General features: G+C 50.9%; 1 protein-coding gene across 8 annotated transcripts in view; it reads right to left on the reverse strand.

The window, feature by feature from the left end:
- Positions 1-15000, reverse strand: part of LOC126578875 (heterogeneous nuclear ribonucleoprotein L) — a 146743-nt gene that overhangs the window by 130927 nt on the left and 816 nt on the right. For 7 of the 8 annotated variants that reach the window (XM_050241850.1, XM_050241856.1, XM_050241855.1 and 4 more), the window contains exon 2: positions 11060-11964. In XM_050241850.1, the coding sequence (XP_050097807.1) occupies positions 11060-11194 (135 nt within the window). In that variant the 5' untranslated portion in view covers positions 11195-11964. Of the gene's footprint in view, positions 1-11059; positions 11965-12853; positions 12887-15000 lie in introns of those variants that run through there. The other variant, XM_050241852.1, reaches the window with a different exon arrangement.

Raw genomic sequence — 15000 nt, forward strand, 5'->3', positions numbered from 1 at the left:
TGGAAGGAAATGAAAATAAATCCTCCATACCAACCTGGCCAATGGCCGCTGGCCGCACTCGCTAGATCATGGGCATGCTGCTGCCCTACCACCGGACCGGTTTTTGTGGAGACTCTCGAAAGGAGAACACTCTAGGTCCCGTGTCTGGACGCAAAGAGAGGCGCAAAGGTAAAGGGAGTCTTGTCTCTTGCTGCTGCTTATCTCTTTTCCATTTCTGCTTTGTCCAGCGACGTCTCTCTGTACCTTTTGGTCGCAGTCGCTTCTTGCGCCGTGCCCCAAGGAATGGCATCCCGACCCAACCAGACCCTGTTGGGGTACTACACCGCTCGTGGATACCAACTGACCTCGCGCAAAAACTCGCCATACGCAGCAGCAGAGCATTGTGTTGGTGGTGATGGTTGTGGTCGCAGCACAGCCAACCAAGTAGACTCGGTATAATGCCTCCTGCTGAGCGCGTCTTTACAGGAAAGGCACGCTATATCGCTGTGTAAGATTTACCTACAACACTCCTCCCTCCTTGGGAGAACCTTGAGCGAGGCAAGTTGACAATGCGTCGGATAAGCTACGGCTCGTTGCATGTAAACTACGAAGCTACAATATTGCTCCACTGCATTGTTCGCCGTGAAGATCAAAGCTGCTGCTACAGTGCCAGGCATTGCGTGGTGGTTTTGAAATGAAGCTGGAGTCTTAATATGCGTCCAATACAATCAAAAAAAAATCTCGCTATAGCTTCCGCTGCCATGCGCACGCCACGCAACGCCAAAAACCGGATCAAAGATCGGAGGTATCAGATCTTAAGGCGTTCCCCGCTGGTTCCTTTCATTTCTTGCCAGAAACCAAATACCCAATAACAAGGTGCCTTCTCAGTGTCCGAACACTGGACACTAGCTTCAAACGACTCTTTAACTTGTGCACGGCCTACAGTGAACGCCTGCCGGTGCTAGTGGGAGTCATGTCAGCGTAGAACAACTTCTCCAACAACTAGTTGCCGATTGGGTCCACACCACGATCCAAGCCGCGTTGTTGCAGCTCTCTCGCTGGCAGCGTGTTTTTGAATTCATTTAGCAAAATAGACCTCCCCACACACAGAACCAGCCGGATGGATGGCGTAAGCCAAACACCAAACCCACAACACCACGGAAAACCTGTTCGATACCAATCGGGGACCCACCACCTGCTGCCACCTTTCTTCCTCCATTCACTGCCCCATAGATAGCTAGAAACGAGAAATCGACCCCGAAAACCCGACCGGACGGACCGGCGCGGAATGATCTATTGAGCGCAGCGCACCAAGCCACCAAGCCAAAGATAGTTCTTTGTGCTTTGAAGAGATCGTGCAGCGCGTAACCAAACATGCGTTAGGGCTTTGCGTGCTTCTTAAAAGGTACTAGTGGGTCGATATATGGTAGGCACGCCTTCTGGGGGCACACGCGCGATGTTACGCGAGAATGCGGCCACTAACGGGACGGGACGCGACAAAACGAGGCAGAAAACGAAAGTCGCGTCTATAATGGCTCCAAAACTGAACCGTGACACCGAATACGTGAGGCAGCAGCAGGCATTTTTGGGGCAACGACCATTGAATGCTTAATTGCGCGGAGATCCAGGAGAACATATGCTGCCCGAGGAGCGCGGCGTGCGTTACAAAATCCTCTCGCTTAACCATAAACACCTCAAGAAGACAAATGTGTCACCCATGTTGTTGTTCCGATGGACACACACGTTTTTTTTTGTTGTGGGTTGCCCTCAAGTGACTTCGAATCAATTGTGTACCTCCTCTTCCGTTTTCCCCCAAAAAAGCAGCAAAACGAAAGGTCACAAACTGCATAGTTGATCAGTGGGCCACAAGAAACATTCTCGTCGAGTGGATGGTTCTTTTTAATTGTCGCCATTTCGTTTTGGATCGCCACTTCCTGGTCACTGGAAACGGCGACGAAGGCGTTAGAAGAGCGCAGTGGAGAGAAGAGGGGATCAGAATTTGAATAAACCAAAAAAGCGTTTGGCGAAAAGAGGCTCCCCACCAAGCCGAAGAGAAGATGCTGATGTAGAACATGCAAGATTCTTAAGCAGAATCAACTGAACAACGAACGAGAGCCGTGAGTATGTTCCGTATTCTCGTCCCATCAATTCATGGAATTGACCACGAAGCTGCTCTACGGCAAGATCACCACCGTGGATGACTTTGGATGCTGCGCATGCTTGATTGCGCGGTCCGCAATCATTTGCATATAAAGGCAATACTGGAATGAAGTATAATGCAATTGTCAAGTATTTATGAACATTAAAAAAGAGGGGAACGAGAAGTGGAGAAACATAACAATTCCAGCGAATGTTTCCCATATTTTCTGTCAGATTAACAGAGGAGAGGATACATCCAAAAAGGTTCCACGAGCAATAATTGCACGAACACTACCCACCTGAATACGCCATTTCCAACAAACAATAAACTACTTTTCAATTGCACACTGCACCCACAAATACTTTTCTCGAGAATACTCACGAACCGCTAGAATATTAAAAAACCCGAAAAAACCCTCTCTCAACTCCTCTCTGATACTCTCCTCTGTTGCTCTGTGCGGCGATCAAAGCACAGAGAAACCAAAGACACAACGCAGCTCAAAAAACAATTGAGTTAGTTTGTGCAGAATGTTACCGCGGCGCGCTGGGCTAATGACATTTTGATTCAAAAATTGCTGAACACGGCCCCCCGGCCAGACACAGGACAGCGTAGCGGAGAAAAAGTGAACATCCATCCTCCACACGCAGCGGCCCAGCGGAAGACGAGACAACCGCCGAGAACCGAACAAAACCTCATTCTCATCCGGAACACGGACGACTCACCGGCCGAGACCCGGCCCTTCTACTCCTAGGAGACGTCAACTATGCCCCAAAAAGCCGCCAGAACAAGGAACAAGAAGCACTAGTGCGGTCAAAACAACAGCCAGTCGGTCCCCGGTCCGGTGATGGTGTTCTAGTTGCCGAGAGGAAAAAAAGGGCCTGGTGCTTGAAATTGGATAAAACTTTTGCTCTTCCGCACGACAGGACACAGGGCTGGTTGGTTGGTGGCAGGGGGGAATGAGGGTTTGGATGCAAAACACATCACCCCGAGAAGCAAGTGTCCAGCGAGCACCTTTTAGGGGATGACACCCCCGTGCGTGGTGGTTGAGGAGAATTTCATTTTAAGCAGCCTCACCGTGGTGAATGCACTCTTTCTCTCTCTGTCTCCAGGGAATGAGGAATGCTCACCACAGAACAGTGCACATCAGATGCCAAAGAGCAGCAGTGGCCGCGGTTGGACATCGACACGTCGACCGTCAAGTATTCGGGTTGACCAAATTAAATTTTTGATCCAACCTTTCCGTTCCGGTGGCCGACGCAGCGCGGTAAAGGTAAATCCGGCATCTTCAACGCGATCGGCAAGAGACATGCGCGCTCTGTGGTTCGACGCGCACCAGCACTTCTAGCAGCTGTGGTCATTCGTGAGCCAAAAAACGGACCAAAAAGTGAAACCGCAACACCTCACCGAGTGGGGGCCTCTACCCTCCAGCATCGGACCACTAATTAGTGGGGCCCGCGAGGTGCCTGGTGTCACATCCTTTTCCGGGGGGTGGTTCAGGTTTTGCAATGTGCGTCCAGCGATTTGTAAAACACATTTTTTGTGGTGACTCCAAGGTAGAACCGTTATCTGGATGTTTGGTCACCAAATGGAACCGGAACGATGGAAACCGGCGTGACAGTGACTTTGTGACAGATTCCCGCGTCCGCCTGTGCGTTGGAGAAGTCGAAACCAAACCGAAATCGTGTAGTCTCGTGTAGGTGAATTCCTCTCTTGCTCTTCAGGGAATGAAATTTAAATTAGAAAACAATTCTACCGTGGCACAACAGTGACGAGAGGTAGCCCATATCGAAAAGAACGTGAAAGGATTGTGACACAAGGGGTACAAAACCCCGTTACCAAATCCAAAACCGTGCATCGAGTAAAACTTTTCTCATTTATCTAAACAGCAGCCCGAGGGGTCGTGGCGTGGCGTGGCGTGGCGTGGCATGTCAGAACCACAATCTACCCTTAAGGCGTAACCTAGCGAGAATCCGTGGCTGTTCGCTGAGAGTTGTTATACAACTTTTGCTTTCCGGATAACAAAAAAACAACATCATTTAAATAAGCACAAGCACACGCGACTACATCGGTACGCGTGTACCAACCCAAGATCCGTTCGAGAGAGCAAAGAAAAACTGTTGAATCACTCCAACTCCAGTAGCAGCACCGGTGGCCGAACTCTTTTGTTTCGCGTATCCATTTTTCATTCCAACCATCAATACCATTTCGTGAGGGCTGTTGATATGGGTACGCGGTGGCGATTGGATTTTGTTGCGCGAGTTTTATTGAATTTTCTGCGCGTGCAAAACCGCCAAGCCAAGCCAAGCCAAAACCAAACCAACCGTCCGTCCGACCGACCAACCAACCTGTTGGTCCGCGCGCGCCCTGGTCGGTTGCTGAATTATGGATCAGCGAGCCACTAAAAGTCGGTGGCAACACCGACGATGATTGGCGAAACTTGGCACCAAAGTCCGGGTGGTGGCTGAACACAACTGTGTCTTCGAATCATCTCTCTGGTCCGGATGGCCGGATGATGATGCTAATCGGAGCATTGATCCAGAACAACGAGAGAGATGGCGTCTTCGCTTCCCAATAGAATTGCGACGTGCGGTCATATAATTTCTAGTGGAATGTTCTGTAGCAGATTATCATACGGATCTCATTCCTTTACGGCCTCGCGTCTCTGGTGACCCTTTTTATTGGTGGCCAAGAACCTCCGAAAAAGAAGCTTCCAACATAAACTGGTTCCACGGCTTCATCCGAAAACCAGGGCCCATAAATTATGAACTCTTCGCTCGTCGCGATCGCATATTTCAAAAATCCATCCAACCCGTGGACATCGGAAAGCAATAATGAAATGAAATAAATTAACATTAAAAACAGCACCAATAACCCGTCTTTTCGTTTCCATATTCGCGCGCTTCCGCTTGGCACTTGGCGACACATTCGCGAACTGGGCTGGGACTGGAGGGTGGCTTCCTTATCTCCAACCATTAATCCATCCACACAGCGACACACATCGTCAACGAGCCGCCGGTCCGCGACGGCCATCAACCATCATCAGGTACTTCACCCAGGGAGAGCACGGAAGAGAGTGCAAATTGCTTATCGAACGAACGACCGAGCGTAGCCCCTTCATCGTCTTACACGCGCGGAAAGGTTGTAGCACCAATGGTGGGGTTGAAAACAAGATAAGACACATCGGTGCGCTGCGAGGCAGATATTCTGTGTAAACCGCCGGGCGCCACCAACCATACTCCTCGTCTTTGCTTTGAGCTACCTCATCGTTGTCGCTGACGCTGCTGCTGTAGCTTCCGCGAATCGAGTAAAAGAAAGAAGCAATCGCCACCGCGAACGACAACGACGACGACGACGAATGGGGTTGGACAAAAATCTCTCTAAATAGATTTCGTTTGACACTCTGCGCTGCTGCTGCTGCATTTCGTTCCCGTTGCCCGAAAAATCCGCTTCCGTGGCGTAGCGACGTGTGTGCGTTTGGGTGTGCGGATGGCATAAATTAGTACCCATTAGCTCCATATTCGAACGGTTTGTGATGAGGCCGCTGGGATTGACCGTCGTCAGCGCGGGACCCTTGACGTAGCTTGAAAGGAGAAAAGGAGCGCGCGGAACAAAAAAAAAACGATTGAACCACCGCCTATCCGATCGGACCTACGAACCGTAACGAAACTCCTCCAAAGGGGCGTGTAGTGCGTGGGTTAAATTTAGCTTCCCCACATTATACCCCCGGCCGATGGAAATCGACTTGAGCTGCTCCATCGCCAGCGGCAAAGGCCAAAGCCAAAGTAGTTAGTTGAAATGGTCCAATCGCCACTAAAACTGTACGACCTACTGCGCTGTTGGCCTTCCGCTTTCCCCCCCCCCCCCCCCCCGCCCAAAAAAAGGTGTCTTATTCAGGGCTTATCATTGGATGTTGGACGATGCTCCAAAGTAAGAAGAATACAGGAAATGCCTATGATCCGGATGTGTGGCTAATAGAGTCTTACACAACACGAGTCGTGTTCTAGTGGTTCCAGAATTAAGCAACCAACACCGAGAAGAGCGTGTGGTTGAAATGGTTAAAACCAATTTGGAGCGTGTGGTTCCCCGTAAGGCCTCCCCCTCCCAGTTTGCCGACATAAATCTATCAATTGAAAGAAAACTATCGGAGCATTCGATCCGATTCCGAATCCGAGTGGTAGACCAATTTATGGCGGTCGCCTTCTTTTCGGCCAAGACATTCGAACGAGACGGTTGGGAAAAAGGTTGCTCTCAAGGACTTACTTGCAGTGTCCGCTTCGCTGACCAGACCATCGCCGAGTCGCCGAAAGTTCGCCTTCGATAACATGACCCCCGGCCCAGGCCATGAATCATGACGACGAGCATCGTATTATTAGATATACACAAAGATAGAGACAGAGGAGAATCCGGCACACTTTAGATACCAGCTACAGTAATGATGCTTCAAGATCTTAATTTATGAGTTCGCACAATGCGTCCTGGCAGAACCCCCGGCGGTGTATGGTGTAACCTTGAGCGCTGTTGTGTGCTTGAGTCATGGTAACATTCTTTTAGCTAGGCCTAGGAATGGGGGCGCTTACTATCTTAACGAACTTAAAAGCAATACACGTCATCGGACAGCAATGCTTGAGGGGACTAGGAGCTAACGAAACCTGCCATATGTTTAGGAAACAAGTTAAAGAAGTAATACGAAATGGAAGTCTAGTGTCTAGTCTAGTGTTCCCCTTTTAAGGCTGCAACCCAATCTTTCTTGAGAGTTCGAGCAAAAGGAGAAGGAGATGCGGTCACAAGACAATCGGTGACTGTCACGCCATCCGCGGCGCCGGGCAACAAGCGCGCAGCAGCAACAGATCACCCCGGTCAGAAACCAACTCCGAGAGACCCAATTTTGGTCAAAGTTTGAACATCTTGCTGCTGCTGTTACTACTCCTGCACTCTAGCACACCAAACTTCCACCCCGCAAGAAAACCGAACTTTGTCTTTAAAAACCGCTCCCCCCCCTGTGGAGCAGTGAAGGCTGTGGGGCGCCAAGTTACACTTTGTTCGTGCGAATCCGTTGGCCAACTTATACACACACTTGATGCGCTGCTCTCGATCTCGGTCTCGATGGCAAAGCAATTGGTTTTTATCGCGGAACTTCTCTGGACCGTAATGGCGTCCCCCGCATTTGCCACTGTGGTTCTTTCTCTTTTTTTGCGAATGTTCCAATTTGTTCACCACTTCTATGCTGCTTCAACTCCCTATATTGAGTCGATTCCTTTAGCAAATGAAATTGAATCAGCTCGGATCCGGTTTGCAACAGGAGCACCACAAACACCTCGCATGAAACTTCTTCTCCGATTCTTCACATCAAGCGACCATTAGACGACCATTTTAAATGGCGATCATTTACACGGTTCGCTCGCTTTATGTAAATGGATGATTTTGCAAGAATGCGCGCCAAGCCAGGCCAAGCCAAGCGACCGCGATAAGGCACCGTGTGTGACTGACTATCGATCATCAGCCTCGCGCTCAACCCGTGCGCCCTCTGTCCCAGAGTAGTGCCTTTCAAATCGAATCAACCAACAACACCGACAACAAATCGGAAGAAAGAAGCCACAATCGTATCTACCATTATTCCTCGCCTCTTCCCCCAGTTTCCGCCCTTTTGCCCGAGTAATGGCGCTACTCGTTAGTTCTAGCCAAGCGCAGTCGATGCGGCGATGCTTCACTTATGAGCCTAACGATGTCAACACCTATTGTCACCACGGACAGCACGGACAGGGCCACGAGACGTGTGGTGTTACGCATCGGCAGCACGCATGTAGCACGCACCTGGACCACGGATCCGGAACGTCGAGGTGAAATATCCAACAACAAACCCCGTGTGTTGGTCGCTCCGTTGTCTGCGACTGGTATCTGTGTATCGTCGCCAAAAGAGGTCACACCATAGGGCCAACACACCATCATACCGTCGAAAGGCAGCCAACCATGCAGCGGAACCGAAAAGTTGGAGCAAATACAGTAGTCGACCGGCGACGACGACAACGACGACGGCATCTCGATCTAGAGAGGCGCCCATAAGGCGGCACCAGACCCGCTGGTCTGCTGCTGGTTGTATGTGCGCCACATACGCGCCAGGCATCCCGCTCCTACTCCCCCTCTAGGTTACTCTACTCCCGCAAATACTGGGCTACTGGGCGCCAGCAGTTTGGACGGAAGAACGTCAGAACACATGAGCTGAATAGCCGCGGTCCTTTCATCGCGAACACTCGATGCTGCTGCTGCCAACGAACCAGCATTATCAGGTGCTGTTCCTCTTAAACACTTTAACCTCCGCGCGCCCCATATTTTGAAATTGAAGGCACGTTTTAAAGAAACCGCAAAAGTCGAACCTCCTCCGAACCGGAGAGGTCGAACTGGACCGGTGAGAGGATAAGGATTTTATGAGGCGAACGATAAGCAATTTCCAGTGGGGGCCATCATCTCGGTGGGGCGTATGTTAATATGGTACGGGGCGGGCGACGTCGAGAACGGCCGCTCGTCGATGGCCTTGGCTCACCCACACCCATTGCTCTCACCCACTTTTGGTTTCACTATCCGCGGCCACTTACCATACTCACTCTCACTCCCCTGGCCATATTCTGTGGTGGTGTGTCCGTAGACCACAGAAGAGATCACAGGGGACAGGAGGGAGGGGGTGGCTAGCGGAAAAAGATGAGATCCCAGCGCGCTTCATTTCGAGCGAAAAGCAAATCAGCCCCATTCCGATGCTAATTCCGAAGCGATGGTGGATTTTGACTTTCTGTCAAACGAAGAAAAAAAAAATAAACGCAGGCAGGCCGCACACACTGCGCCACCATCATTATCATCATCATCATCATCGTCCTCGTCGTCCTCGTCAGCCATCATCTGCAGTCCACAGATGAGACACAGTCGGAACAACGGTTCCCAAAAATATGATGGAAACAATTTCATTCGGCTGCGAAAAACCGGTTATAAGCTTCTCGTCGTGCCCACTGACCGAGTTTCTGAACGGCCCGCAGGCGCAACGGGGGAAGGGTGGAGGAACATTAATGTTTCCTCCTTGCTGCTGCTGCTGTCCCCTTTTTTTTTGTTTTGTTACTTTGCCTTTTTGTTTGCGAAAAAAGGGAAGTGGACTGGACCCGGTTTTCACTTTCACGCAGCCACCACCTGGAAACCTGGTTTCGGTTCGGCGGCAGCCTGAGATGATCGAACGTCGTCGAACGGGTCTCACTGCGCCGCGGTCTGATGGACGAGAAATCGTGGAATCGCGAGTTGCAGTGCACATGGCGTGCACTTTCGGTACCGGCGTGATGAAGCAGTTAGCCTTCACTGGATGATTGGGACTGGCTGACGGAGAAGATCTGGCGAATGAGATCGTCCCAAGGCCGATGTCCGATCGTCGATTAACGACAATCATCCTTCTGAATCCTTGTGCACGTGGAATTTTTGTCCTGAAATCCTGGAACACCTCATCAAAAGAATTTTTTCTACTGCTTCTTTTTAGTCGATATTTTTTAAGTGTCACCAAATAAACCCAAAAGCATTTTAACACGTCCTCCTTTGCGCCAATAAACCGTCTCCTCCGGACTCCCACCCAGATGGTGCTACTATTTGAACAAACATTCCCCTGCCAGCATTCCGGAAAAGCCGCTCGGGAAAGCCAAACAAAACGTGACGGAAATGGAATGCAACGCATCCACCGCTACGTGCTTTGACTAGACCGGGCATCCTCCCACCTTCTGCAACAGTTACAACCAATTCGTTACGAGCAACGTCGTTACGATTGCGAAATCGTCAAGTGACCTCCAGGAAGAGGAGTTTGTTCCGCAAGCTCCGTCGCTTCCACAACCAATCATCATCATGCCGGCGGCACTATTAAGCACCGGAACCAGGAGAATAAACTGTTTAACAAATTCATCTCGCGCTGCAACGCGGCACGGCGTACAACACCAAAAAAGACATCAACAACAGCCCTGGTGGTGCTGGTTTGCTCGTCCTCGGGCCATTTGCTTGCCAATAACTCTTTTCTCCCTCTCTCTCTCTCTCTCTCTCTCTCTCTCTCTCTCTCTCTGTCCTTCTCGGTGGATATGCACAAAACAGCATCTTGCAAACTTGTGGACGGGTCGCGCGGGATGGCCGTCTTTTTATTGCAAAAATTCACCGTTTTATTGGACAGTTTAAGTGTCAGGAGGGCGCGGGGGTGGCTTTGGAGCAACTCTATTACTTTGGTCGGTCGGCCTGCCAGTCGGCCGTGCTTTGACGCCTTCACCGTGCACCATCACCACACGTCACTCGTTTACACGTCTCCGTAGTTCGATTTAGCGTGCGCAATAAATACTTTTATGATTATCGCGCGTTAATTCCTCCAAGGAACGGGGGAGATACTACAGAGGAGAAGACTACGGTCGTCCATGCATCCATTTTGGTATTCAAAATTTAACCATTTTCCTGTCGGCGTTTCCCCGGCAACGGTTTATCACCGACATCCATACTGCATGCGAATCCGGTGAGGGAAACCGAAACGCATTCCCCCCGGTCGTACGCACGCACGTTCGAGTGTTCCAAGGAACCCCTAGACCCCGGAGCGGGACGTGGTTTCGTGACCTATTTAGCTACCACCGAGGCAAGAAAAGGTGTTCCCTTTCTGTTATCCTTTCTGACTTCTTTTTTTTGCGCCCTAAAAGGGCGAGGACTGAACGATTCCATCAATGAGCGCACACGCGCACCAGCAGCATTAAACCGGTTCCACTCCCCCCTTCCCTATCCATGGCACGTGGTGTGCGTGCCCGAGTGCCCGAGTGTAAACAAGTGGCCTTAGCAGCCTCAAAAGAAGAAGGTAGCGTGTTAATGTAAAACACCTTAAATTGATTCAAGATCAGCTCGAATCGACGATAGGCGACGGTTAGTTAATGTAGGTGGTGTGTATGGGGCACTTACCCGACTATTGAGCGGTACTTCGCCCATCTCCTGGCCGGTGCAGAGCCGCTTATTATGCGGCCCATCCTGGCCGCCACCGCCACCGCCTCCGCCGCCACCAGCGGCACTTCCACCGTTGAACGATGCCATGATCATCACACCTGCTGCTGGCGGGGACACGACCGTCGAGGGCACTCCGTAGACGAAACCGCCGGTAATGAAGCCGGACACTGTTGCTGCTGTTACTGCTCTGGCTGTTGCTGATGCTGCTGCTACTGCTGCTGCAGTGTTTAGCTTGGATGCAGGGAGGAAAGGTGTCTTTTGGGTGGCGTGTGTCTTTGAGAGAGAGAGATTGAGATGTGTTTGTAGAGATTGCGTGCGTGTGTTGGCGTGTGTGTTATCAGTGTTTATCTGAGTGTTTCTTTTTTTTTTGTTTTTGCTGGTTTGGTTTTAGAGCGCTTCAGCCACGGTATTTCAATCACTACTCTGCTCTGCTCTGCTCAGCCCACAACAATTGCGCAATTGGGTTGGGCGATCGGAAGATCTGGGGATCCTCCTGTTGCTGCTGCTGCTTGATGCTTGATGCCAATTGTGGCGCCTTTTGCTTGATCAAGCGAATTTCTGCTTGATTGTATGCTCTCTCACAGGACAATCGCACAAACCACACCGCCTCCACACGGGTGCCGTAGACGCACAAACACACGGATACACACGGAGCACACACACGTGTGGTACACACAAGCACACACGCGCTCACGGGGGGTTTTCACACGAGTTTACACTGCGCTCGCTGCTGCTGCATTCGCCGTGGACGCCACACGATTCGATTTTGCTTTTTCAATTATGCATTCACAACTTCTTCAACTTCTTCCAATCAGAGCTTCAGAGAACACACCAAGGAGAACACACCCGGAGAGCACGACACTCTGTGAATGAGAAAGAAAAGACGGCAATTAACTAGTGTGCAAAGGATACTAGGATTGGATCCCTTTTTGGGTTTTTTTCCCTGTCTCTGTCTGCCGTTGCTACGCACAATCTCCATCTGTGAACTGTGATCGATCCGCTGTGAACGAGCGAGAGTTCAACTGTTTCCAGCGCCACAACAGCAGCAGACGACGGAACAACGGCGATTGCCGGGGGGATTATGATCTTGTTTTCTATTCTCCCTGCTTCGCTGAACACGCACAGGAGGCGGCCGGCGACCACTTTCGCTCGCGGTCGAGATCCACACAGCGGACCGAGACCGCGACCGCGACTTTCGCTCGCAGACACCTGTTTTCCGTTCCGCAGAAGACAAGCAACCTGCCACCTGAGGGGTCACTCGCCTACAGCGAGCAGCAGCGCAGGAAAATGCGCTCGCGTGCTTCAAAATCAATGTTAACTAGATTCATTTTCCGACGGGACGTTCGTTGCACAAATCTAGTAAACCCGGAAACGTCACGACACGCAACCGACCACTTTTGCCAAAAAAAAAAACCCCGACAGCGACAGGTAAGCGGCTTTTCCGGTTGCGTGGAATGTCAAAGCATCCCGGAAAAACCCAACCATATCTGGCATGGAGGGCAGCCACACTTCACACGCGCACATACACAAATCCGGAGGCAATTCGTGGCACGGACACCAGCTTGAGAGAGTATGCGTGTGCTTTCCGGAATAATGGGGAAAATCCTTATCTATCCGTCGGTCCTTTTTCCCTAAATTCAATCCTCTTCACCAGCTATTCCGACGATCCGGTGTTGTGAAAAGGAGTTCCTTGGTTTCTTTTATAAAAGAAAACAGGAAAACAGTGAAAATCGTGGAAAACCGTTCACTCACAGTTCACATACAGAAGGAGCGACACTCGCAGAGGAGCAGCAGGAATCCTGTGAACCGCACTGTTTAAGGATGCAACTGTGACTGTGCGCGTGTGAAGCGGAAGGCCCAGCCGAGACCGGACCCCAACACAGAGAGAGAGAGAGAGAGAGAGAAAGGGAAAATGCGCGAAAACACAAAGAGGTGGAAGCGCACCACTGCTGGAGGCAGATTGTCTGCCGTGGAAAACCTGTACCTGCGCGCTTTCCCAGCACGCCGGAGAGCGGTGACAGTGGTCTCAGCATACCGTTGCTCTCGCTCTCTCGCTCTTGGCGGCATGACCATTTCCCTCTTTGTTGCCCACCCCCCGCTCACTCGGTGGAAAACCCGATGGTTGTTCCGTCCATAGTATCACCATGGTAACGCGGCAAGGCTGGCTGGATGGCGGATGGAGGAAAACTGGTCACAAAATTGCCTCCATTTTTACTCGCAAAATTCTTATTCCATTAGAGGGCCTCTCTTCAGGAATCTAGAATTGGTTCGTCAGATGAATGATCAGACGTTTTCCACGGATCGTATCCGTGGACGGTAGTGAAATTTTCCGAATTTTCCAAGCGGGTGTGCGAGAGAGAGAAAGAAGGGGCGCATGTGTTTGTGCGCATATGTTTGAGTGTTTGCGTATGTTTACATCGCATGGTCGCATGATAAAGTGAAACCTCGTGCTCGTCTCGACAACGTGCCACAGCGGGGGGGATTTGTTAATTTCAACCAACAAACCGCATGCATGTGTGTGCTGGTGGGGTGGCATTCCAAAGAAATTAAATCCATCATTCACAATCATCAGCACCGTGACGACAACGAAGGTGGAGGCGCCGTCGCGCTGCAATCGATTCTAATCATACACACATACACTGCGTGTGCTGGACGCAATTCGACGCTCAATTGAGCGTGTGCGTTTGTGTGTGCTGGATCTAAATTGGTGACAACGCCGCGTGCCCTCACATGATGACGATCAAGAAATGCCTCGGCTCCCCATCCATTGTCGGCGGTGTCTATTGTTTCCAATAATTGTCCTCCATGCGACCTCGACTGGTGTGGCTGGTGCTGCTGATTGTCACTCCTCTCAGCAATCCGTGGATGCTGCAAATCACAATTTCGCTCAAACCATTGCAAGGAGGAAGGGTGGCAAATCACATACAGACGCTTGCGGGAAGGAAAACACGTTTCAGATTTCTAAACGGCGGGTGGCAGTGGGGTGCAACAACAACGCACCACCGGTGGAGAGTTCAACAAACAGCAGCAGCGGCACACGCGACGGGGAACAACGCGTACGATTTACCAACACCAACCAATGCTGCCTTAGATCAGCCACAGCATGGAGAGCATCATCATGTTCACGGTCGCGTTTCCAGGGCGCCGGGAGGAGAGATGCGCTAATTCAACGCAACAACGTGAGACGGATAAGAAGCAGAAGAAGAAGGAGGAGAAGAAAACGGCCGCACGACCGAACGGTGTTTAAAGCGGGATACGCAAACGAACTCGCTCTTGCTCTAGCTCCCATTGCCAAAAGGGGGGGAGAGGGCTATTAAAGGAAACGGTACAGTGGAGGCTACGGCAACGAATTAGCACACCAACCAACCAAGCAACGCAGCAACCATTGGTGAAGGTGGAAGATGAGTTTGTTGGCCTTATCGAGAGTGGCGTCGTCGGCTGGCTAACCCGTTTGGAGGAGAGATGTTTTTCGTTATCATGCCGCCAGTTAGACGATTGATTTGTTTTCTCTTCCATTGTTTTGACGGATCACGTCTTGTTACTTCCGTGTTCCGTGCACGGCAGCGGCACACAACCACTTTGGACGCAAGCAAAACATACACATCCGCAATCGCGAGATTGACGTGCAGGGAAGAGCAAGTTTACGAAAAAGGACCTGGTCGCTGGCTGGCATCCTGAACCACCCACTCAGCCACCCGCACCGGTACAAACACACAGAGCCTGCAGCGCGTACGAGCAGGTTCGTTGTTACGGAAGTTGAGTAAAAAATCGATGCTCCCAGCCTGCTTAGAACATTTTCTAATACTTCTAATCCGCAGCCAGGCCAGCTTTGTCGTTGTGGGGAGCACCATTCATGGAAATTGTCCTCGTCGTCGTCATATACGCGCACAGTTCTGGGA

This window comes from Anopheles aquasalis, chromosome 3 (assembly GCF_943734665.1).
Source record: "Anopheles aquasalis chromosome 3, idAnoAquaMG_Q_19, whole genome shotgun sequence".
NCBI lineage: Eukaryota > Metazoa > Arthropoda > Insecta > Diptera > Culicidae > Anopheles > Anopheles aquasalis.